Source organism: Rhineura floridana, chromosome 6 (assembly GCF_030035675.1).
Source record: "Rhineura floridana isolate rRhiFlo1 chromosome 6, rRhiFlo1.hap2, whole genome shotgun sequence".
NCBI lineage: Eukaryota > Metazoa > Chordata > Lepidosauria > Squamata > Rhineuridae > Rhineura > Rhineura floridana.
In genome coordinates this window covers 94,945,027-94,968,049 of record NC_084485.1, presented here as the reverse complement: position 1 = coordinate 94,968,049, position 23,023 = coordinate 94,945,027, and the positions used below count along the sequence as shown (strand labels likewise).

General features: G+C 41.8%; 1 protein-coding gene across 1 annotated transcript in view; it reads left to right on the top strand.

Annotated features, from left to right (window-relative positions):
• The window catches only part of USP24 (ubiquitin specific peptidase 24), a 141,093-nt gene that overhangs the window by 43,505 nt on the left and 74,565 nt on the right, over positions 1-23,023 (top strand). Inside the window, exons 13-24 of the mRNA XM_061633148.1 lie at positions 316-423; positions 570-665; positions 759-920; positions 4,474-4,581; positions 9,255-9,404; positions 9,584-9,715; positions 10,298-10,409; positions 10,610-10,686; positions 11,630-11,770; positions 12,634-12,687; positions 19,986-20,101; positions 22,177-22,243. Coding sequence (XP_061489132.1) covers positions 316-423; positions 570-665; positions 759-920; positions 4,474-4,581; positions 9,255-9,404; positions 9,584-9,715; positions 10,298-10,409; positions 10,610-10,686; positions 11,630-11,770; positions 12,634-12,687; positions 19,986-20,101; positions 22,177-22,243 — 1,323 coding nt within the window. The remainder of the gene's footprint in view (positions 1-315; positions 424-569; positions 666-758; positions 921-4,473; positions 4,582-9,254; positions 9,405-9,583; positions 9,716-10,297; positions 10,410-10,609; positions 10,687-11,629; positions 11,771-12,633; positions 12,688-19,985; positions 20,102-22,176; positions 22,244-23,023) is intronic.

Below are 23,023 nucleotides of genomic sequence, written 5' to 3'. Positions count from 1 at the left end.
CAAACAGTATATGCCCCTAGTGCTAAACCTTTTACAAAATACAAATACTTTTTGTCTTGTGTTCAGAAACTGAAGATAAAACCACAAGGGTTGCTGTGATTTATTTATTTTTTAGTCTCTTAGTTGGTTGATACATATGCAGTGTGAACCGAAGCATGTTTAATCAGAAATGTCTGTGTTTCCCGTGGGGTTTACAGCAGGGTAAGAGCGCCTAAGATTCCAGCTTTTCTGTTTAAGATAAATCTATGATTCTTTTTAGATTGCCTTTTTTCATTGCTGCCTCTTTACAATTGTGTGTTTCTCTTCTCATTAAAGTCAGGACAGCCGTCAACTGTGATAGAGAACATTCACACCATTATTGCAGCAGCTGCTGTGAAATTTAGCTCAGAACAGCTCAATCATCTCTTTGTTCTTATTCAGAAGGTGAGGTGCACACTGCAAAAATTTGAAATATATTTTGAAGTCTGTTTGAGGCTAAAGATCATAATGTGGATAGCCAAAGCTTAGCCCAATTCAAACTATAATGATTTGGTTTTGTGTGTCTTTATCCATTTTTCCTCCTTTCATAGAGTTGGGAGTCTGAGAGTGATAGAGTGAGACAGAAACTGTTGAGCTTGATAGGACGTATTGGCCGGGAAGCACGGGTGGAGACAACCACTGGAAAGGCATGAGTAATAAAAATCACTTTTAAAAGAATATAGATGCCAACTTCTGTAATGAACAGTGATATTTATCTCTTTGTGTGTATCTCTTTGTAGGTTCTTGAGGTTCTCTGGGAGCTGGCTCATCTTCCAACATTGCCAAGCAGTTTGATTCAACAGGCCTTGGAGGAGCATTTGACAATCCTTAGTGATGCATATGCAGTGAAGGAGGCAATAAAAAGAAGTTACATCATCAAATGCATAGAAGATATTAAGAGAGTTAGTTTCTCTTTTAGAATGTGTATTTCGTCCAAATAGTATGTTCTCTTAAGATGTACTTTTAGATCTAGCTTTTTTATTAGAAATAGTACAGAACTTGAAGCTTGTCACATTTGTTGGTTCTCACCTTTCAAGGGTATCCTTGAAAATCAGTTTTCTTCCTATGACAGTCAGAGCAAACATTTTGCCTTTGCTTCTGCCAAAGGACTGACCATTCTGGGAAAAGCTACAAGGATAGAATTTGCAGATGGATCTCCCTGCAGAACAAGTTCTTCGTAATGTTTTTCATAAACTTCTCTCCAACAGTAAGCTGTTGCTTTAGTACACTCAGTCTACATTATTATTAGGAAGTAATAAAACTTGTTTGTATGTTCAAAGAAAAAAGGTAGTTTCCTAGTGTATACTATGAAGTGAACTGAAGCAAAGGTTAGTAATAATAATGTGATCTGAAATAGTCAGATTTCAAAAATTTAGCTTTGTTCTGCAGGTGGATCCATCTCCAAATTCTGTCCTGGAGTCCATCTATGACATCTCTAGGGCCCTTTTGGATAACCTGGCATCCTATGGGGTCACTATGTATACCAAATTAGGTGGTAGGTCTAGTTGCTCCAGCTTTACCATTGGAACTAAAAGGCAAAAAAAAATAGCTGTCTCCACCTATTGAGTTAGAGCACTAGGATTCATACATATTCTAGGAGAAAGATCTTACTGGGGTAACAAATTAAAACTTTGCCAGCTTGATCAGAGCCACCCTTAGACCAAGGGCCATCTAGTCCAGCATCCTGTTCTCATAGTGGCCAACCTGATGCCTATGGGAAGCTCGCCAGCTGAACCCAAGTGTCACAGCACTCTCCCACTTGCAATTCCAGTAACGTATCAAATTGGTGGCCATCACGACATCTTTATCTTTCTAATCTTATCTATCAGGAAGCAAATTCCATATATTTGGTAGGTATAAGATTATTTTAAGACAAAAGGCTACCTTTTGCGACTGATTCTGTCTGTCTGGCAGAAGATGCAATTGAAAACAGGGAACTTCACTCAAGATTGACAACAGTTAACAAAATATTTGTCTGTAAATATATATGTAAGGAACTTGGACTGTGAAATTAACATAACGGCATAATTTGATTTAGGAATATTTTCTGTATAGGAAATATATCAGACACAACAGGGTTTGTTCTAGCCAATGTACATTCAGTATTTGGGGTAGAATACAATCAGTAAATAATAACTACATGTTACTTTGCCCTTTAGCCATGGAGGCGGCTTGGCCTAGTTCAGGGGTTGCCAAATTTTGGGCCCATGAGCATATTTGGAACTTTTAAGTGTGTGGCAAAGGCACACACACACACTGTTCCCCAAAGACAGGAAAAGAGATTATATACAGACATGTTCTTTGCTTTACCTTAAAATCGGGGGAAATCAAATCCAGTCAAATTTAAATGGATCATCTTGAATTTGTATTATTTTACATTGGGCCCACCTCACACACCCCCAAAACGGCCTACCATCAAGGCTTGCATTGTTAGCCTCTGGTTGCACTGGAAAGCACTAGGTCCACGGTTTTTACATATCAGTCAATAGAGTCAGGTGCAATCTGTGATAAGAAAATTGTGCAATTTCAAGAGGGTCTATTTTAGTGGATTAATCTCGTGAGTTTCTGCGCATGCTCCTTTTCCCTCTCTCTCACTCAATTCTCTTTATTCTTGCCACTGCTCACTTTGTCCCCCATACTTCTACTTCTAGTTGCTCAGTTTTCCTTCCTCCAGTCTCGCAGATAGCCCCCAATTCCCTCCTGCACTCTCAGTTTATTTTTTGTTCAGCTACTCACAAGCCAATCTGAGTCTTGAAAAGCACATATAGCTGAAAGAGGAAGTGTGAAACTTTTTCACACTTCTAACTTTCTTCGGTGCTACAAACATGTTAATGAGTACAGTGAAGGGGGACTCAAAGGTTTTGCAAGTCCCAGGGGAAGCCTCAGAGGTCACCACATTAGTGACCCCAGGTCTAGTTAGATATAGACTTACAAGAGAGTGTTTGGCATAGGTATAATATAATGTTTCATTCCTAACTTTCTCCCTTTCCCCATATCAGTCGCTCCTTTGGAAGAAACAGATTTAAAATTTCACTTCTCTATAGGTTTTAATAATTGAAATTTTTGTTTGTTTACTAATAATGTCTCATTTTAATGAAAAGAAATAAAGCAAATATAACAATAGTGAGATGCATTTGCCTTGGTGATCTGAAAATTGTAATTTTAAAAACCATAAACTCCAGGTCTGAACTCTGGGTTGTATCCACTAAGTCATTGTGTGAGCAGAACAATTTCTGCTAGTGCAATGGAACTTCCCTTGCATTCCCTGCACCTTCCCAAATCTGCTCCAGAGGGTCAGAGGAACCCTAAGAGCAGCTTTGGGGGTTTGCGGGGTCCTACAGAGGGAGGGGATTTATTATCTTCACTGTCAGAGGCAGTATGCTTCTGAATACCAGTTGCTGGAAACAATAGGAGGGGAGTGCTTTTGTGCTCAGGTCCTGCTTGAAGGCTTTCTATAGACATCTGGTTGGCCACTATGACAGTGCTGGACTAGATGGGCCACTGACCCACTCCAGCTGGCTTTTCTTTTGTTCTTATGGGAAGTTCTGTTGTGCAAGTGAGAGTTGTTTCACTTGTGCATTGATTTGGAAAAAGAGGGTTGTATTCAAATAACAGTGACTAGCCAAATACTCCTGAATGCTAGTGTGCAGAGCATGATAATGATGGACATTTCCTGCTTGAGTCTGGTTTGGAGGCAATATGGTTAGCAGTTAATATAGTTTCCCTGATTTTCACATCACTGCCTGTTGTCTGCATTTGCACATCACACTAAACCAAACCATGGCTAACCATAAAAATGCTGGCTCCCAAAAAGAAGACTGCAGCCTCTTTCCTCCCCCCTGGGCTTTATAGGTTGGTGTAGCGTGGCAGCTAACCCAAGGTTTGGCTTAGCATGTCATTCAAACCTGGGATCATTGTTAAGGTTTCTGTTGCCAAGATTTGTCTGAATGGTTACTGGTTGTGGTTAAGGAGGAGAAACGTTAACCATAAGTAGCAAAGTGGGTGCAGGCTCTTCTCTGGTACCAGCATGTTCATACAGTCATGGAAAGCCATACTGTGGATTATCAGAAAATAGTGTTGCCCAAACTGAGGAGGGAATAGCTGAGACCATGCACACTGACAACCAAACCATGGTTTGGCTACAGTATTGGAATTGAGCTATGCTTCACATAAAGCACCTTTTCCCTAAGTGAATTACTTAATGTTAATTCTGTGGCTATCAAAGCCTGCTCTTCACTTTTATTATGATTATTAAAAATATCTATGTATACTACACAGAGAACTCAAGAGACTAGAGAAACAAATGGATTTGTTAGGGGTTGTGTAGAATTGATGAATACTGTAGTACTAGTACAAACCACAAAAGTAATCTAGAATGGGGAAGAAAGCTCTGAATGTTTACTCTATACAGTTCTTGTTACTAAGCATATATATTACTCTAACTTGTTTTAATAGTCATCCCAGCATAATAATCCTCAGTTTGTGTGGGTGGTACCAGCCTTGCGTCAGCTCCATGAAATCACGCGTTCATTTATTAAGCAAACCTACCAAAAACAAGATAAGGTAAGAGAATTTTTGCGACAAAATTACATCTTGTGTACGTTAATAACAATAATTTCCCACTCCTAGGGGGAAATTATCAGGAGTGGTTAGAACTGAAAAATAAGAAACGTTAGGAAAGTATGAAACATTAAATAGCTAGATGGGGTGGTCCTTTAGGACTGCAAGACAAGAAATGTTTATTATGTATTATTTTGTTGTATATACTGCTTCTTGAATGTAGCATCCAAGGTGGTTAATGGTAATACTAACTATACAAGAACAATTAAAACTATTGTTGTTATGTGCCTTCAAGTCGACTACAACTTATGACGACCCTATGAATCAGCGATCTCCAACAGCATCTGTCATGGACCACCCTGTTCAGATCTTGTAAGTTCAGATCTGTGGCTTCCTTGATGGAATCAATCCATCTCTTGTTGGGCCTTCCTCTTTTTCTACTCCCTTCTGTTTTTCTCAGCATTATTATCTTTTCTAGTGAATCATGTCTTCTCATGATGTGTCCAAACTATGATAACCTCAGTTTCATCATTTTAGCTTCAAGTGACAGTTCTGGTTTAATTTGTTCTAACACCCAATTATTAGTCTTTTTTGCAGTCCATGGTATCCGCAAAGCTCTCCTCCAACACCACAGTACAAATTAGTTAATTTTTCTCTTATCCACTTTTTCCACCGTCCAACTTTCACATGCATACATAGAGATCAGGAATACCATGGTCTGAATGATCCTGACTTTAGTGTTCAGTGATACATCTTTGCATTGGAGGACCTTTTCTAGTTCTCTCACAGCTGCCCTCCCCAGTCCTAGCCTTCTTCTGATTTGTTGACTATTGTCCCCATTTTGGTTAACGACTGTGCCAAGGTGTTGATAATCCTTGACAAGTTCAATGTCCTCATTGTCAACTGTAAAGTTGCATAAATGTTCTGTTGCATTCCTTTAGTCTTTTTGACATTCAGCTGTAGTCCTGCTTTTGTGCTTTCCTCTTTAACTTTCATCAGCATTAGTTTCAAATCAACACTAGTTTCTGCTAGTAGTATGGTATCGTCTATATATCTTAAATTATTGATATTTCTCCCTCCAGTTTTCACCCTACTTCATCTTGGTCCAATCCTTCTTTCCGTATGATATGTTCTGCGTATAGATTAAATAAATAGGGTGATAAAATACACCCCTGTCTCACACCCTTTCCGATGGGGAACCAATCAGTTTCTCCATATTCTGTCCTTACAGTAGCCTCTTGTGCAGAGTATAGGTTGTGCATCAGAACAGTCAGATGCCATGGCACCCCCATTTCTTTTAAAGCATTCCATAGTTTTTCCTGATCTACACAGTCAAAGGCTTTCCTGTAATCTATAAAGCACAGGGTGATTTCCTTCTGAAATTCCATGGTCCATTCTATTATCCAATGTATGTTTGCGATATGATCTCTGGTGCCTCTTCCCTTTCTAAATCCAGCTTGGACATCTGGCATTTCTCACTCCATATATGGTAAGAGCTTTTTTTGTAGAATCTTGAGCGTTACTTTGCTTGCATGGGATATTAAGGCAATAGTTTGATGGCGCAGAGTGGTAAGCAGCGGTAACACAGCCGAAAGCTCTGCTCACAGCCAGAGTTCGATTCCAACGGAAGGAGGAAGTTGAATCTCCGGTAAAAGGGGTTGAGGTCCACTCAGCCTTCCATCCATCCGTGGTCGGTAAAATGAGTACCCAGCATATGCTGGGAGGTAAAGAAAGGCCAGGGAAGGAACTGGCAATCTCACCCCATATATACAGTCTGCCTAGTAAACATCGCAAGACATCACCCTAAGAGTCGGAAACAACTTGCACTACAAGTGCGGGGACACCTTTACCTTTTTTGATAATGACTGCATTCCCTGGGATCCCCTTTCTGTGGAATTGTGATGTATATTGAACACTTCCAGTCTGTGGGCCATTGTTTAGTTTTCCATATTTCTTGACATTTTTTGTGAAAATTTGGACAGATTCAGTCTCAATAGCTTGTAGCAACTCTATTGGTGTGCCATCTGTTCCTGGTGATTTATTTCTTCCAAGTATTGTAGGAGCAGCTTTCACCTCACATTCTATTTCTGGTTCTTCGTCATACAGTTCCTCCATGAGTGAATCTGTCATCCTGTCATCTCTTTTATAGAGCTCTTCAGTGTATTGCTTCCATCTTCCTTTTATTTCATCACGGTCAGTCAGTGTGTTCCCCTGCTGATTATTCAACATCCCTACTCTTGGTTTAAATTTCCATTTAATTTCTCTAATCTTTTGGAATAGGGCTCTTGTTCTTCCCTTTTTGTTGTCCTCTTCTATTTCTACACAATATTGTAATATTTCTTTTTGTCCCTACGTACTAGTCGCTGTATTGTTGCATTTAGGGTTCTGACCGTGTTTCTATCTCCTTTTGCTTTTGCTTTCCTTCACTCTTTAACCATTTTAAGGGTTTCTTCAGTCATCCATTGAGGTCTTCCTCTCTTTTTAACTAGAGGTATTGTCTTTTTGCATTCTTCCCTGGTAATGTCTCTGACTTCACTCCATAGTTCTTCTAATTTTCTGTCAACTAAGTTTAAAGTCTCAAACCTGTTCCTTATTTGATCTTTATATGCTTCTGGGATGTTATTTAAATTGTATTTTGGCATTATGATTGCTTTGTTCTTCTTCTTTAGCTTTACTCTGATTTTCGATACAACCAGTTCATGATCTGTACCACAGGCTGCTCCTTGTCTTGTTTTTGCAGAAAGTATGGAACTTCTCCATCTTCTGCTACCAATTATATAATCAATTTGATTCCTATATTGCCCATTTGGTGATGTCCACATGTACAGTCGTCTTTTTGATTGCTCAAAAACTGTGTTTGCAAGAAACCAATTACTGGCTTCACAGAATTCAATCGGTCTTTCTGCTGCTTCATTTCTGTCTCCTAAGCCCCATTTCCCCACAATTCCTAGTTCTTCTCTGTTCCCTACTTTTGCATTCCAGTCTCCCATGATTATCAGCACATCTTGTTTTGGTGTGTGATCAATTTCTTCCTGTACTTCTGCATAAAATCTCTCCCAATTCCTCTTCTTCTGTGTTTGCTGTTGGAGCATAGACTTAGATGATGGTTATGTTAATAGGTTTCCCGTTTAATCCCATTGATATCACTCGCTCAGACCTTGTGTTGTAGCTCCTAATTGCTTTTGCTACATCACTTCTCACTATTAAAGCAATCCCATTTCTTCTTAATTTCTCATTTCCTGCATAAAATATTTTGTAAATGCCTGATTGGAAATGTTCCATTCCCGTCCATTTTAATTCACTCATGCCAAGAATTGTAATGTTGATACATTCCATTTCTTTCTTGACAATTTCTAACTTTCCCTGGTTCATGCTTGTCACATTCCATGTTCCTATCGTGTGCGTCGTACAATTCCAGACTCCTTTTGCATCTGGGCGCATCAGCTTCCGGGCTTCCTTTCGGTTTTGACCCAGCTGCGTCATTAGTCACAGCGCTACTTGTACTTGTCCTTTGTTCTTCCCCAGTAGCTTGTTGAGTGCCTTCTGACCTGAGGGTCTCATCTTCCAGCACTATCTCGTGTTGCATTTTGGATACTCTACAATTAAAATTCCGAACAGTGACCAGTTAACAACAGGTTGAAAAATAAAAGTGTTAAAATTAGCTCAGTCTTAATGAAGAAGTGTTTGCCTGATAACAGAACAACATCATGGGAGCGGGCAGAGCAATCCATATGAGGGGAAGCTGGTGGGAGTGAGGGTGGTGGGGAGGGAGCCAGTGGGAGCTTGCAGCCCGGCTGAATGCAGGCTCTGATGGGAACTGCACATGGAAGCCGGAAGGGGAGAGCCGGCTCCCACAAATAGCCCTACTGGGAATAAGCGCTCCCCGTAGACCATCATTGCAATTATTTTCCTCCGCTGACCCTTTTGCCAGCAGAATTTTTATGTGGATTGGGACCCGTGGGAGCACTTCAAGGGTATTTGGATGCCACATAAGTCCCCTGGGGGTTCCTCCCGCACCACACCCCCAGAACGCCCTGTTTTGGGGGCTACCGCCAGCTTCAGCCAGCTCTCTGTCTTGCAGACTGGCTGCCCCTGGCAGACCCCTAGCTAAGCTGGCAGGGACTTGACGGTGCCGTGTCTGAGCCGGTATGTGAGGTGCTTCTGCTGGCAGAGCCTGGCAGTGCCAGGAGCCTACCTATTCAGCTGGGGATCCACCACATCCAGCTCACCCCAGCCCAGCACAAATACTAGTTGGATTGTGCTCTAAGTTTGTCTCCCTCATTCTTTGTTGTAAATAAACTTATTTGTGGTGGTCTTGCTATAAATACAGTTCTCTTTATAGGTATGACATGGTTAAGGTAAGATAAATTGAGGATAATGATGTCGTGTTACTTGTTCATAATAAGGTTAAATCTGGCTTTGAAAATGAAGTGCAAGATTTTGTGCTGTGATAACTGACGTAGAAGTACTCAATAAAGTGCTTGGTACCTTCTTCTGGAAGACTACTGGCATGACTGGACACTGTAGTGAATGAGAATAGAAACTGTAAGATTTTTGAGGCCCTCATTGAATATATGCCCAGGGAATACAGCAAGAGAAACATCAGGTAATGAAAATCTAATTGTACATGTTTTAATGCTCTGCTTAACGCATCTTTTTCTGATATTTTTGTCAAGAGCATTATTCAGGATTTGAAGAAAAACTTTGAAATAGTGAAATTGGTAACAGGAAGCTTAATAGCATGTCACAGGTTGGCTGCATCAGCGGCAGGTCCTGGCGGCCTGGCGGGAGCAACATTAGTGGATGGCCGATACACGTATCGGGAGGTAAGCAAAATTGTGCTATTAAAATCTGGATAATTTGGGAATGCTCTAAATGAAAGTGACTTATCTTCTTACTGAGGGGAAGGTGATCTAAACTTGGGATTTTTTAAAATTTACAAAATGTTTTATAAATGCTTCTTCAGAAATGTTAGTTAATGTTAATTTGTTTGCTTTCTTTTCAGTACTTAGAGGCACATCTCAAATTTCTGGCATTTTTCCTTCAAGAAGCTACACTCTACTTAGGATGGAATCGTGCTCGGGAAATCTGGGAATGCCTTGTAACAGGCCAAGATGTTTGTGAGCTAGATCGAGAGGTGAGTTCCTGTTGTATGTCCTTGGAATAATGTAGCAACAATGTACTTGAAGCAGTGTATCCTGAAATGAGTTTTGGATTGTCATAATAGGCTCCTGGGGGCAGGTTCACTTGGATATTTACCTCTGGAAAAACTGCCTTTGTGCAAACTGCCATTGATTGATTTTTTTATAATTATTTATTACATTTATGAATCGCTTCCCATGAGGCATCCTGAAGCAATTCACAATAAAAACATATATAGAACAGTTACATTTTTAAAAAGTTAATTGCATATATAAAAGCAAATATATAATATACACACACCGGAGCTGAATCTGAACAAGCTAATAAAAAAAATTGTGCCACAAACTTGCAGAAAAAGAAAGTGTCTGTTATGTGTGCTTAACTGCTAAGAGCAGTGATCAGAATGGACAAAAATTATCTTCACAATTGTACTGATGTTGGTTTCCTTAAATTATTAGCAGTCATTGAACAATTTCCTGTGAATAGAGTAAACTGTTGGGTATTCAGTATTTTAGGGTAGTATAAAATACATAACTTTAATATCGAATATGAACCCTACTGTGCACTCTGTTTACAGATGTGTTTTGAATGGTTTACGAAAGGACAGCATGATCTTGAGAGTGATGTGCAGCAGCAGCTTTTTAAAGAAAAAATTCTTAAACTGGAATCTTATGAAATCACTATGAATGGTATGTAAGTATTTTTGCTTTCTTAGCCTTTGAACTAATTCTGCATATTAGGCAAATGTGTTAGAGTAAAATTGGGGAACTCAATACTGATGAAAATTGTGAACAGCTTTAATGAGGTCAGGCTTTAAAGCTTTTGTTTTGTATGAATAATGTTTCTGATGTTTAAAGAATTCCTTTAAAATGTTAATTTTTAAAAACAGGTTTTGGTTTGTTTAAGACCTTTTTTGAAAATGTGAATCTCTGTGATCATCGATTGAAACGTCAAGGAACTCAGTTGGTAAGCATCTTTCTGTAACCTTATTCCAGCATGCAGTTCGTAGTCAGAGCTGTCAAATTTATTTGGAAAAATGTGTGTGCTGTAGAATAGTGGCCTTTGGCAAATGGTAATTAGACTGTGGATCTGCTAAGCCAAAATACATGAATTCGTCCCAAGTCAGTATCAACTTTAGGGCTTAGATCAGTTTCCTTTAACTTGCTCATTCAACATGCTTAGTAACACAGTTAAATTTGGGTTACATTTGGTATTGCACAAGTGGAAGGCACTTTGCACAACTAATCTTTCCATCCCCTCGCAGCACTTCTGTCCCCCCAAAATCCTCTCCAGAGGCTTGGGAAGACTTGCCAGACTTTGTGGGTAGAGTCATGTGAAGCTGCTGTGGGAGGAATTTGGATGGAAAAGATTAGTTGTAGAAACATGTCTTCCACTCACACAACATTTGAATTTACTCTGCTCCTCTGCTTAGTACTCTTTTTATGTTGCAAGGCTGAAGCTATTATCTTAAGCTATTCTACTCTGTATTTTATTACTTTAAACTAATAAAAATGGTTAAGAACCAGGGTAGTATAGTAGTTTTCCTGGAAGAACCAGTGTATCATAGACAATGGACAGTGTCAGACTAGGGCTAGGGAGACCTGGATTCAGATTCTGGCTCAGCCATGAAATTTGTTGGATGATTCTGAGTCACTATTTTCTCTCAAGCCTAAAACCTTGCAAGGTGGTTGAGGCCAGTACTGAGGTCAGTAGCAGAACAAGAAGTAACAGTAAAGGTCAGGAAGAACCTCTGTCCAGGAGATGTATCTGTTAGTCAAGTAATATTTCCTTATATTTGGTAAAGGAAGGTCATCCATAAGTCAAGCTGTCTATTGGAGAGGAGAAAACATCTCAACTGTTTCAGTAGTGTACTCTGATTTCTCTTTTTTTTCTTCCTTTTTTTTAATAGCACGTAGAAAAACTGGAATTAATAGGAATGGATTTTATTTGGAAAATCGCAATGGAGTCACCTGATGAAGAAATAGCTAATGAAGCTATTCAGCTGATAATAAACTATAGTTACATTAGCCTAAATCCTAGATTGAAAAAGGTAACAACTTTGAATTGTTTTGATGGCCACACTTGTCCCAGAACATGAGATACAGGCTGCATTCAGATGATCCTATCCGGGTGTTCTATGTCTGTGTTAAAATAACATGTGAGGGTGGAGAATAGATTAACATAGTAGACACACACACACAAACACACACTCAGCATCATCATTATCATTGCTGTCCATGTGTTGGAGGAATAACTTTTTTCTGCAGTGGGTAACCTGCTCTTATGTAGGCCTACATGAGTAGAGCATGCTCCCCACTGCAGAAGAAGTTATTCCTCCAACTCATGGAGGGCAACAGGGAGGGGGAGGCAGAGCTAGTGAACTCATCTACACTCTTCCCCCTTACATGTTGTTTTAAACACAGAAGTAGAATGTCTGAATGGGGCTCACATTTCAGATAATCAGAAATATGCATTCCCACCCCCTTCCTTCTTCCTTTGTGCACATGGAGAGGAGGTTAGGAGCTTCTGCTTGTTGCTTTTGGCAAATGATAGTTTGCTGCATTTGGATGAAACTGCAAACTATGACTTGTCAGTGATTAGAAATGGAAGTATCTAGTCTCCTCTCTTTGCACAGGAATGAAGAGGCAAGGGAAAGAGGTTGTGTGCGTGCCTGAGGCTTACTGCTGCTCATTCTCATAATGGCAAACCATAGTTGTTTTGTTGTTTGTCTGAATTGAGGCATGGGTAGGTAAATTAAGTCTACTGAGTAATTCTTTCTCCTGACCATGCTCCTGCTTAAATTTAGTTATGTATAGTAATAGTCCTATATGCATGCTGTGTGTGTGTTCGTGTTTGTGTATGTGTGAATTGCTAAAGGTTTTTAATGTAATTTAATATTTTGCATTTTTTCAGGATTCAGTGTCACTCCATAAGAAATTCATTGCTGATTGCTATACAAGATTAGAAGTAAGAGTCAGTCTTTTTGAAATAAAATGTTCTGTGTTTTTCTTACATAATAGTAAGATAATTTCCAAATGTTCCACCTTATGCTATTAGATTATATCCACCAATTACCCAGGGCAGCAGGGAAACATACAATAGGTTTTTGGGACAGCCCCAGGACCCTAGACAACTCCTCCAGTTCTTTTCCCTGCCTTCGGCTAGGACACGGAGCTGCTTCTTCTAGTTCTATTACTCTCTTCTTGGATTAGTGCAGCTCATTTTCTAGACTCTCCTTCCCCCCCTCTAAAAAGCCCCTTGTTTTTCCACCTTAGCTTTCTCTTTTGCTATCCTTCCTTCCCCATGGCTCCCTCTGAAAGGCAGGTGAAAGCTGCAATGAAGAAAAGATCTGCAAGGTCATTGGAAGAAAAATCCAAAGCTTTCTGGTGCTGTAAGGAGCCTCCAGCCACAAGCCTCCAACAGAAGTGACATCTCAAGCCATTTGTTAGCAGCATGTCTACCCTTTTCACACCTTTCCCAGCTGCCAAAGATTATCTTGACTGTGGCAGCCTTTCTTGGGATTCAACCAAGACCTTTCTGTTGAAGCAGATGCAGCTCTGTCTCAGTCCAATAGAGCTGCTGCTGTTCACCCTATTTTATCCTCTCCCTCCCCGATCCCAAGGAAAGGTTCCAGTTTAATGCTGCCATCCTTTCTTCAAGATGAATGTATTATTGAAAACATTGAGCCACGAGTCCTGGCAGATATTTCTGTTCAACTTTCTCAGCAGAGCAGATAATGGAAATCCCAAAAACAATTGTCCCAACTTGTCTGTGACTGATCTCCCATCCCCATTTGTGGGAAAGACAGAAGCCCACCTTCTCACAAAGACAGCCACACAAACAACCCAGGGGTCCCACTCCCCATTCATCAGAAGGTTTGAATCAAGCCTCTTCCATGCCTTATGGTATTACAGTGGGATCCTAGCCTCCTAATTCCAATTCCTTATCTTCCAAGAGGAATATATGGGTAACAAACCCTGGCCTTTGCCCCTCTCCACACGTACAATGAATGCAGTTCCCATGAGGATCCAAGAGGAGAAAGAGGACAAATGTTCAGACAGAAGTTTGCCCAAAGAGTTGCCCATGTCTAAACTTTGGTAATGAGGACTTTGTACCTTTAGTAGCTCCAAATTAGCATTTGTTTTTCCTGAATCCAAGCCTACCTTTAGAGGAGGTACCTTTTCCTTCATTCTTTTCTGATATGGTTAATCATGAATGGACAAATCCCTTACAAGTGAAAAAGCCTGCTACCTTCATTCAACAGCATTATTCACATCCCACTTAGTTTATGGAGGCACTTAGACACTCCAGTGGTAGCACTGCTCTCAGATTCTCTTTTTCCCAGGAAAATCATTCTGTTTAGTGGGACCACAGAGAGAAAAGCAGGATGAACTCTTTAAAAGAATTATGTTGCTTCTGCCTTAGTCGTCTGAGCCACCCCCACCTCATCCTTTTTTGCCAGAGTCATCGTTCTCTGAATAGAGAATCTGATGCAAGATAAGGACCTATATGACACAACCCTTCAGAGTTGAATTAGAATTGCTAAGCTCTACCCACTTATTGCAGATGCTACCATGGGTGTCCCACAGTTTGTAGCTCAAGCCATTGCTGCTTCACCTGTGCACAGAGGTCCTTGTCGCTTCACTTCAGGAACAATGATACAGCATCATGTTCAACTTTATCATAAGCTTTCAAGTAAAAAAAAAGATAAGAAAAGGCTATACCTTCATCTCACAAAAAGAATGCTATTCTACACATCCATATTTTCCTTTCACTCCAGAGTGTATAGGAACCTGGCTAGATGTAGATTTTCCCCAGGTAGCATGCCATCAAGTGGGTTATAGCGCCATCTAGTGTCCGAAGGCAAGAATGTACAGAAGTCAAGACCTGCACTTCCCCCCCCCCACTCCATTCTTGCCTTTGTCCAAGGCTGTGGAAAATGGAAATGGACTGCCTTCGATTCTGACTTATGGCGACCCTATGAATAGGGTTTTCATGGTAAGCAGTATTCAGAGGGGGTTTACCATTGCCTTCCTCTGAGGCTGAGAGGCAGTGACTGGCCCAAGGTCACCCAGTGAGCTTCATGGCTGTGTGGGGATTCGAACCCTGGTCTCCCAGGTCATAGTCCAACACTCTAACCACTACACCACACTAGCTCTCTGTCCAAGGCTGTACCTTTTTCATACTCAGTTTTGTGAGTTGTGTGCTCTGTGTTTGTTTGTTCTGTTTTGGGGGGGTGTGTGGTGTGTCTAGTCTGCCTTTTAGGGACTAGTTTGTTTTCTTGTTTGAGGGGTTTTTTTTTCTACACATACACACACACAAAATTCCTTTCTCCCTCCCCATCTAGGTTGCGGGCCTCCTTACTGCGTTCTGCTCACATTTTTGCCCCTCTGGTCTTATCTGAACCACCTCTTCTCCACACACCCAGCGGGGCTCGTGGCTGCAGCCCTGAGTTCCTCCCACTTTTTGGGCATTGGAGCTTGTGGCGACTGATCCAGCAGCTTGCGGTCTGCCCCTTTTTACTTGTGGGCTCGCGGCTGCAGGCTCAGAAGCTCATCAGGCTCCCCCCTTTCAGAGAGGCTCTAATTTGGCTGCAGGGACTCGCAGCTGTGGGCCCAAAAGCTTTTCAGGCTTCCCCCCTTCAGAGTGACTTTGGTTTGATCGTGGGGGTGGCAGCACTTGCCAGCGTGGCCTGGCTCTTCCCACCTTCAGGAGCTCGCATCTGCAGCTCCATTTTGGCCCCTGGTCATGGCATGATACCTGGGAAAATCACCTTTCAGGTGAGACCAACGGTCCATTCTCAGGGTGACCTTCCTGTCCTGCCTCCTCCACAGCAACTTATGGCAGCCATCGGCCATCTGCAGCTTGGTCCTGGATGAGCAAGCTAATCTGATGTGTGATGGAGACCTGGCTGGAAGAGCATGGAGGTGAGCATCTTACCCAGCTCTGTCCACCAGACTACCAGTGCCTCCAGCAGACTCACATTGAGGGCCAGAGAGGGGGAGTAGTGGTGATTTATTGTGAGACACTAAAACTATCTAGAGGCTCCTTTAGGCTTCCACAGTCCTTTGAGTGTTTGCATCTGAAGTTGGGTACCATAGACAGGACAGAGATTCCGTTGGTATACTGGCCACCTCGCTGTCTCTCTCCCTGAGCTGGTGGAGGTGGTCTCGGAGGTGGCCATGGGGCCCTTTAAGCATATTGTGCTGGGAGATTTTAATATGCACTCAAAGGCCCCTTCCTCAAGACCAGCTTGGGATTTCATGGCTGCCATGGCAACCACGGGCCTGTCATAATTAATATCTGGCCCAGCACATATGGCAGGACACAGTCTGAACTTGGTGTTTGCTGGTCTGGAGTTATGTGATCTGGGAGTGGGGGAGATCTCCATAACTCCCTTGTCGTGGTCAAATCACTCTCTGATGGGGTTCATATTACCACTGCTCCATACATTTCACAGGGGCAGAGGACCAATTAGAATGGTCCACCCCTGAATGCTGATGAATCCAGATGGATTTCTGAGGGCCTTAGGGGAGTTACCAGTGGCTAGTTCCAGCAATTCTGTCAATGCTGTAGTAGCCCTCAGAGATAAGGAAGCTGCTTGAGTGGTTGATTCTGTCAATCCGAAACGTTCTCTCTGGAACTGTAGAGCTCATTCTGCTGTCTGGTATACCATGAAGCTGTGAGTGATGAAGCAGCTCAGGAGACTATTAGAGTGACACTGGTGGAAGACCCTCAACCGGACACAGGCTAGAGCTAATTTTAGAGCCTATTCTGTGGCAGTGATGGCAGCAAAGGAGTTTTTTCTCTGCCACCATCGTCATGCAGGGAACCAGCTGGCAGAACTTTTCCAAGCAGTGAGAGGCCTTCTACATCAAAAGCCTCAGGAGGAAGGATTTGGAGTCCTAGGTTGCCCACTGTGACCAATTTCCATCATTCTTTGCAAATAAAACCACTCAAATCCAGTTCAGTCTTGACTCGAGAGTTTTGATAGTACATATTGAGTTGCCTTGGGAACTGGAATGTCCTGTTATTTTGGATTCTTTTCAGCTTGTACAGCCTGAGGATGTGGACAAGATCCTCTCCAGTGTTCAGAGTACCACATGTGCTCTGGATCTATGCTCTTCGTGGCAGGTAAAATCTGCCAAGAATGGGTTGAGGGAATGGATTAGTAACATCATAAATGTGTCCTTATCAGAAGGTCCGTTACCAGTATCATTAAAGGAGACAGTAGTGCATCTACTACTGAAAAAAATCCTCCTTGGATACACTGCAGCTTAACAACTATTGTCCTGTCTCTAACCTTTCCTTCTTCAGCAAACTTAATGAGCATGTGGTGGTGTCCCAACTATAGAGGGTCTTGGATGAAATGGATTATCTTGACCCATGTCAGTCTGGTTTTCACCCAGGTCACAACACTGAAATCACTTTGGTCGCCTTGGTGGATGACCTATGCCAGGAACTAGACAGAGGAATGTGTCCTTGTTGGCTCTGCTGGACTTCTCAGCAGCTTTTGATACCATTGACCATGGTATCCTTCTGGGGCCGCCTTAGAGGATTGGGGCTGGGAGGAAATGTCTTTGCCTGGTTTCGGTCCTGCCTTGAGGGTGGTGTCCAGAAGGTGGCGCTGGGAGATGTAGTTCGACTCTTTGGTGTTTGGAGTTCCACAAGGCTCCATTTTGTCCCCCATGCTATTTAACATCTACATGAAACCATTGGGAGCGGTTGTCTGAGAATGTGGGCTAGGCTGCCAGGAATGTGCTGATAATACCCAGCTTTACACATCTGTCATATCAGATCCCAAGGATGCAGTACAGGTGCTGGATAGGGCTGGATGTGTGTGAACAAGCTGAAATTAACTCCAGACAAGACAGAAGTGTTAACCAGGATTGGGGTTGTTGGCCCACTCTGAATGGGGTTGCACTGCCCATGAAAGAGCTGGTCTGTAGTCTGGGAATCCTCCTGGATCCTGCCTTGCTGCTAGAAGATCAGGTAGTGGTGGTGGCACGGGGGGGCTTCTGCTCAGCTTCAGCTGTTGCGCCAGCTGCATCCCTGCCTTGGACACTCAGATCTGACCACCCTCATCCATGCCCTAGTCATCTCTTGTTTGAATTATTGTAATGTGCTCTTTATAGGGCTGCCTTTGAAGACTACTCAGAAGCTTTAGCTGGTTCAAAATGTGTCTGCTAGGATGCTAACTAGAAAGAGCCACTTTGAGCATGTTAACGCCTGTGCTAAAAGAGCTACATTCGCCCCAAGTTTTCCTCTGAGTACAATTCAAGGTGCTGGTTTTAACCTTTAAAGCCCAAATAGTTTGGGACCTAAGTATCTGTCCGCCCACCTTCCCCTCAGTCACGTTCATTGCACGAGAGCCAGGGAAGAGGGCATATTGTGAATGCCTACTATATCTGAAGCCCAACTGGCAAATACAACAGAGCCTTCTCTGTTGTGGCCCCAAGACTATGGAATAGTGTCCCCTGTGAGGTAAGATCAACCCCCTCTCTTCCCATTTTTAGATGTCTGCTGAAGACCCATCTTTTTATACAAGCATTTGACTAAATTTCCACTCCTGTGTTTTGATGTGTTTATGGATTTTTTTATATGTGGTTTCTTTGTATATTTTTTATATTTTAAATTGCATTTATGACAAAGGAAACTCAAAACTCAATTTAAGATGTTATGATTTTTTAAAAATATGTTTTTTAGTGTTTTACCAGTTTGTCACCATGGGAGGAAGAGTGGGATATAAATTTAATAACTAACCAAAACACATTGGGATTCCACCCTCGCCTCTACCGTTTTCTGAGAAGTCTCCCTCCTGCTTCCACCAATGGTGGATAGGTTTCCATCCTGGAATTTCCACATGATCCTTGAGTCCCTGACAACCTCATCATTTGAAACCTTAAAAGATATGTCCCTAAGCTTATTATCTCTGGGTGTTATTTTCCTGATAGCTGTTACCATAGCTTACAGAATATCAGAATGACTTGAGGGCACTCTATATAAGATACCATTTATGCATCTTCCACAAAAAGAGTCATCCTTTGGATAGATTCAGCTTTCATTCTAAAGGTCAGCTTGTCCTTCCACTGAGAGTAAGAACTGATCCTGCCATCTTTTTGCCTCAACCCTCTAATCTAATCTGAGGGAGCAGATTTGGCACATGCTGGATGTTCACAGACTCTAAAAATCTACAGCAAATGTACTCAGTGAGATGGACTAATTCCATGTTTGTCTCTATCCTCCCTAGGGCTTTAGGTAAGAAAACTCTAGTTTCATCTTGGCTAGATCAAGACTCCATCTTTCTAGTCTCTGATCTTCATACTTAGGAAAACCTTGCCCTGTCACAGCACGCTCTGCATGAGTGGTGCCAATTTGGCAGCTTTTTCTACAAATGCCCACTGCAGAGATCTGCAAGGCCACCACTTTGTGAAGTCTCCCTCCACGTTCACTAGACATTACCGAATAGGTTCCTTTGCCTCTGCAAGGCAACCATTGAGAGCTTCCATCAGGTTATCCCTCCACAATGAGCCTATTTCACTGGTCCTTTTCTACCACATTTCTGCCATCTAGTATCAAGTTAGATTAGGTGTATCCCAGCATATTGGATGCCTCATTACCCCAAATAAGAAAGGAACTTGAATTACTTGCCATGAATGCTTTTTCTAGTTGTCAGTGAGACATCTGAGCCACTTGCCAAGAAGATCAGTAACATAACTCCTTCATTATGATTTGGACACTCACCAGAACCTCTAGCTGGTATAGTCCTTTTGCTACGGGAGAAAACCTAAGTGCCTCTGAAATGAATATTTAACTTTTCTCCCACCTTTGATCCAAGTAGGATTATTTTTCTTTTTTGACCGCTATTTACCAGGTTGTATCCAATACTAGTCCTACTCAGAGTAGACACTTTGGAGTTAATGGACATGACTAACTTAGGTTCATTAATTTCAATGAGTCTACTCTGAGTAGGACTAGCACGGGATACAACTTACCATCTCTGTCTCAGGTTTTGCTGGGGGTTGGAAATGGAGGAGGAGCCTGGGGTCAAAACTGGTTCAGAAATCTATCACCTGTTCCTTGTCTTCATGGGTTCAGAATTAAACCACGCCTACCTGTTACACCTTGGCACTACTAAATGTTTATGTAACTTTTACTTTATTAATAAAAGGCAAGGTTTAGTTTTTTATTGCTGAAGAAGTTGCTCCACCATTACATGGCCTTCATTGTAATCCAGAAATAGCATGATGTCTCTTTCATTTTAGTCAGCCAGTTCAGCTCTTGGTGGTCCAACACTGACACATGCTGTTACTAGAGCTACCAAAATGCTAACAGCAACTGCAATGCCTACTGTGGCAACATCAGTACAGTCTCCATACAGGTAAGTTTGTTTTTCAGGATTAGATAAATATTATTCGTGTTGGCTAGTTCTAGACTGGGGTGGGGAACCTTTGGCCTTCCAGATGCTGTTGGACTCTAGCTCCCATCAGCCTAATCCAGGATGGTCAGTGGTCCAGGGTGATGAGAGCTGGAGTCCAACAATATTTGGAGGGCCAAAGGTTTCCCACCTCTGTTCCAGACAATTCTCCAAGCCATGGTTTAGATGACTGGGAATGTGTTGGAGGAAGGAGTGTGTCAGTCCTCATTTCCTTAAACATACCTTGCTGTGATATGTGAATCAGGAAAACTAGTTGGTGTTCTTCACCAAGCCATGGTATGAAAGTCCACTTCAAACCATGGTTTCGATGTTAACTCTAACCATAATTTGTCTTACTTGGTTTTGTTAGAAGAAAGCCCATAAATGAAGGGAGACTCTTCTAGCCCCCATTCCTTATCCACTAAACATTGGAATGTGATGTCTGAAACATATCTGTATGTGTGAAGTGTATATGGGCCTGAAATTAGAACTTGTGCTGAAAAGCCACTGGCACCCAAAGCTTTATGATACCTAGATATTTTTACAAAGGATAGATTTAAGCAGTTCCTTCTTCCTCACAAATGAGGAATCCTACCTTGTAGTAGGATTCACTGGAGAAGGGGGTTGCTAGAATTGTGATGCAAGTCTGGTTACAGAATGATGAGTAAACACTTTTTTAAAAAGGTTTGCTCAATGTATGCCAGTCTGGGATGAGAACAAAAATATAATCAGTATATACCTTAAGTTGCTGCTTTTGGAAAATCAAGTGGCACTCTATTCCAATTCCAGAGAAGCAGTGCTCTGCTTTCTATCTTAAACAAGTGTGATAGTCATGGAACCTCTTGCAAATAATGTGCACTTCCAGTTACGTGTTTTCTTTGGACAACTGATTGTAGAAGATGAAAGTTGGTACTAGCAGTAGTACTCAAGGGGTATATTATAGTCCAGTAGCCCATTATGCAAGTGGAAGTATACAGCTGGGCTGCAGCTGACCAGCAACAACACTGTAAAAAGTCTAAAATATTAAATCTAAATGTTTGTGGTTACTAATACAGCTTCTATTATACTATTTCTACTGCTGCTTGTTTTTAGTAGGATTTTTAATTTTGTTAAATAAAAATATAGAAGCCACCTTGAGTTTGCTGTTTTCACTGAAATGTGAGATGTAATGTTAAATAAATGAAAAGATGAACTGGCCAAGGCTTACAGCTAAGTGCAGAAGCCTGTACAACTTCCAGATTTCCGTAAAGGGCCAACCCCACTCCCCATTTCATTGACTCTGAGGAGGGCAAATTGGAGGTGCAGATTAGCATGAAGTGCACTGCACTGCTGGCTTGTTCTTGGCTCACACCTACTTCCTCTCTTGCAACATACCTTTTTAAAACTGATGGTACACCTCACTCTTAAGCCTTTTCAGGTGAAATAATGAAGTATGTTGCCAGGTTTATCTTCCAGTTAAGTGAGCTCCAGATAACAAAGGTTTAGGAAAAACTAAACTAAGGTTACTGCTTATAGCCATCAATTTTTTTCCTTTTGCTAGGCAAAGCTAGGATGGAAGTACATGTAAAGGGAGATGTGTGCTTTCTCCTTGCTTCCACTACTACTGCTTCATTGCCAATATATAGTTACATGGAATACATGATATGACATGATCAAATTCAAGAATTTCTCTGCCGCTGCTCTACTTCATCGACTAAAGTGAAACAAGAACAGCAAAATTAGGAGTATGAAAACATCACATCACACATTCTTTTTTTTTTTAATCACATGTTACTGGGGGCAGGGAGGGAGGAATGGCAGCTACATGCTCCTCCGTATGTGTAGTTTCACCCCCAACCAACTTTTTGGCTATTGTCACCTTGGAACTGAACTCCAGAGTCTGTGTACTCCTTGATAGGTGGTCTAAACAAATGTCTTGCTATTGGATAGGAACCACAGGGGTAGTGTTGGTGGCTTTTGAGAGGCTGGTAGGTGTTCTCCAGGAACTCAACTGAGATCTCACCCAACTCTCTGCCATTTATTTTGACTGCAACCTCCAGGTCAACGAAACTTGTAATAATTGAGAGATTGCTACTATTGGCAGAACGCTACGTCATCACTATAGAGGTAAAAAAAAAGTCTGTCATTTTGGTATCCATGCCCCTGTAGTTTGATCTAGTGAGTAGTCCAGTAAAATACAATGCTGGGTTTAGGCTTCAAGTTCTCTTGTTGTTAGACTTGTTATCTAAGGCAAGTCAGTCTCTATTACCCTCCTATTTCTAAAAGGAAATTGTTTCTGCAGCAGGGAAAACAAGAAGGGTGAGAGCCATCACAGAACTTAATCTAACAGGCTTATTAGCAGCAACTTTTTTGTATTTGACTGAACCAGTGGCAGGCCAAGTGGTCCAGTGAACTGGGCCAAGAGCCCCAATCTCAAGTTTTGGGAAGAAGCTTGTATCTTGAAAGGTGACTAAGAATTCCCCCAGTAATAAGCCCCTTTAAGGACCTCCCCTTCCTCTGGTGACATGCAGTGATCATATCCTGGCCCTTAATAATGGACTCTGTTTACTATCCAAGTGACATGAGAATACTGAGCCTTATCCCAAATTGGGTCTCTTTTTAATGATGCAAGAACAGGCCAGAAAGGAGGTCTCCACTCTGGACCACCAAAACTCTTCCTGCCCACAGGCCACCCAGAACCAAACTGACTGGCTGAGGGTCAAGAAGAATAATCAGTGCAGTGGCAAAGACCAAGAATTTGAAGCTGCATGGCCATTGCTATACCACCTCACAGCTCTGGGCCCATATCCTGTGACAGTCACAAAGGTTGCCCCCAACAGAGGGTGGAAGCTTGGTGCAATAGTAATCTGTGTCTCAAATGGTTGTAGAGACAAAACAGTTTTATGT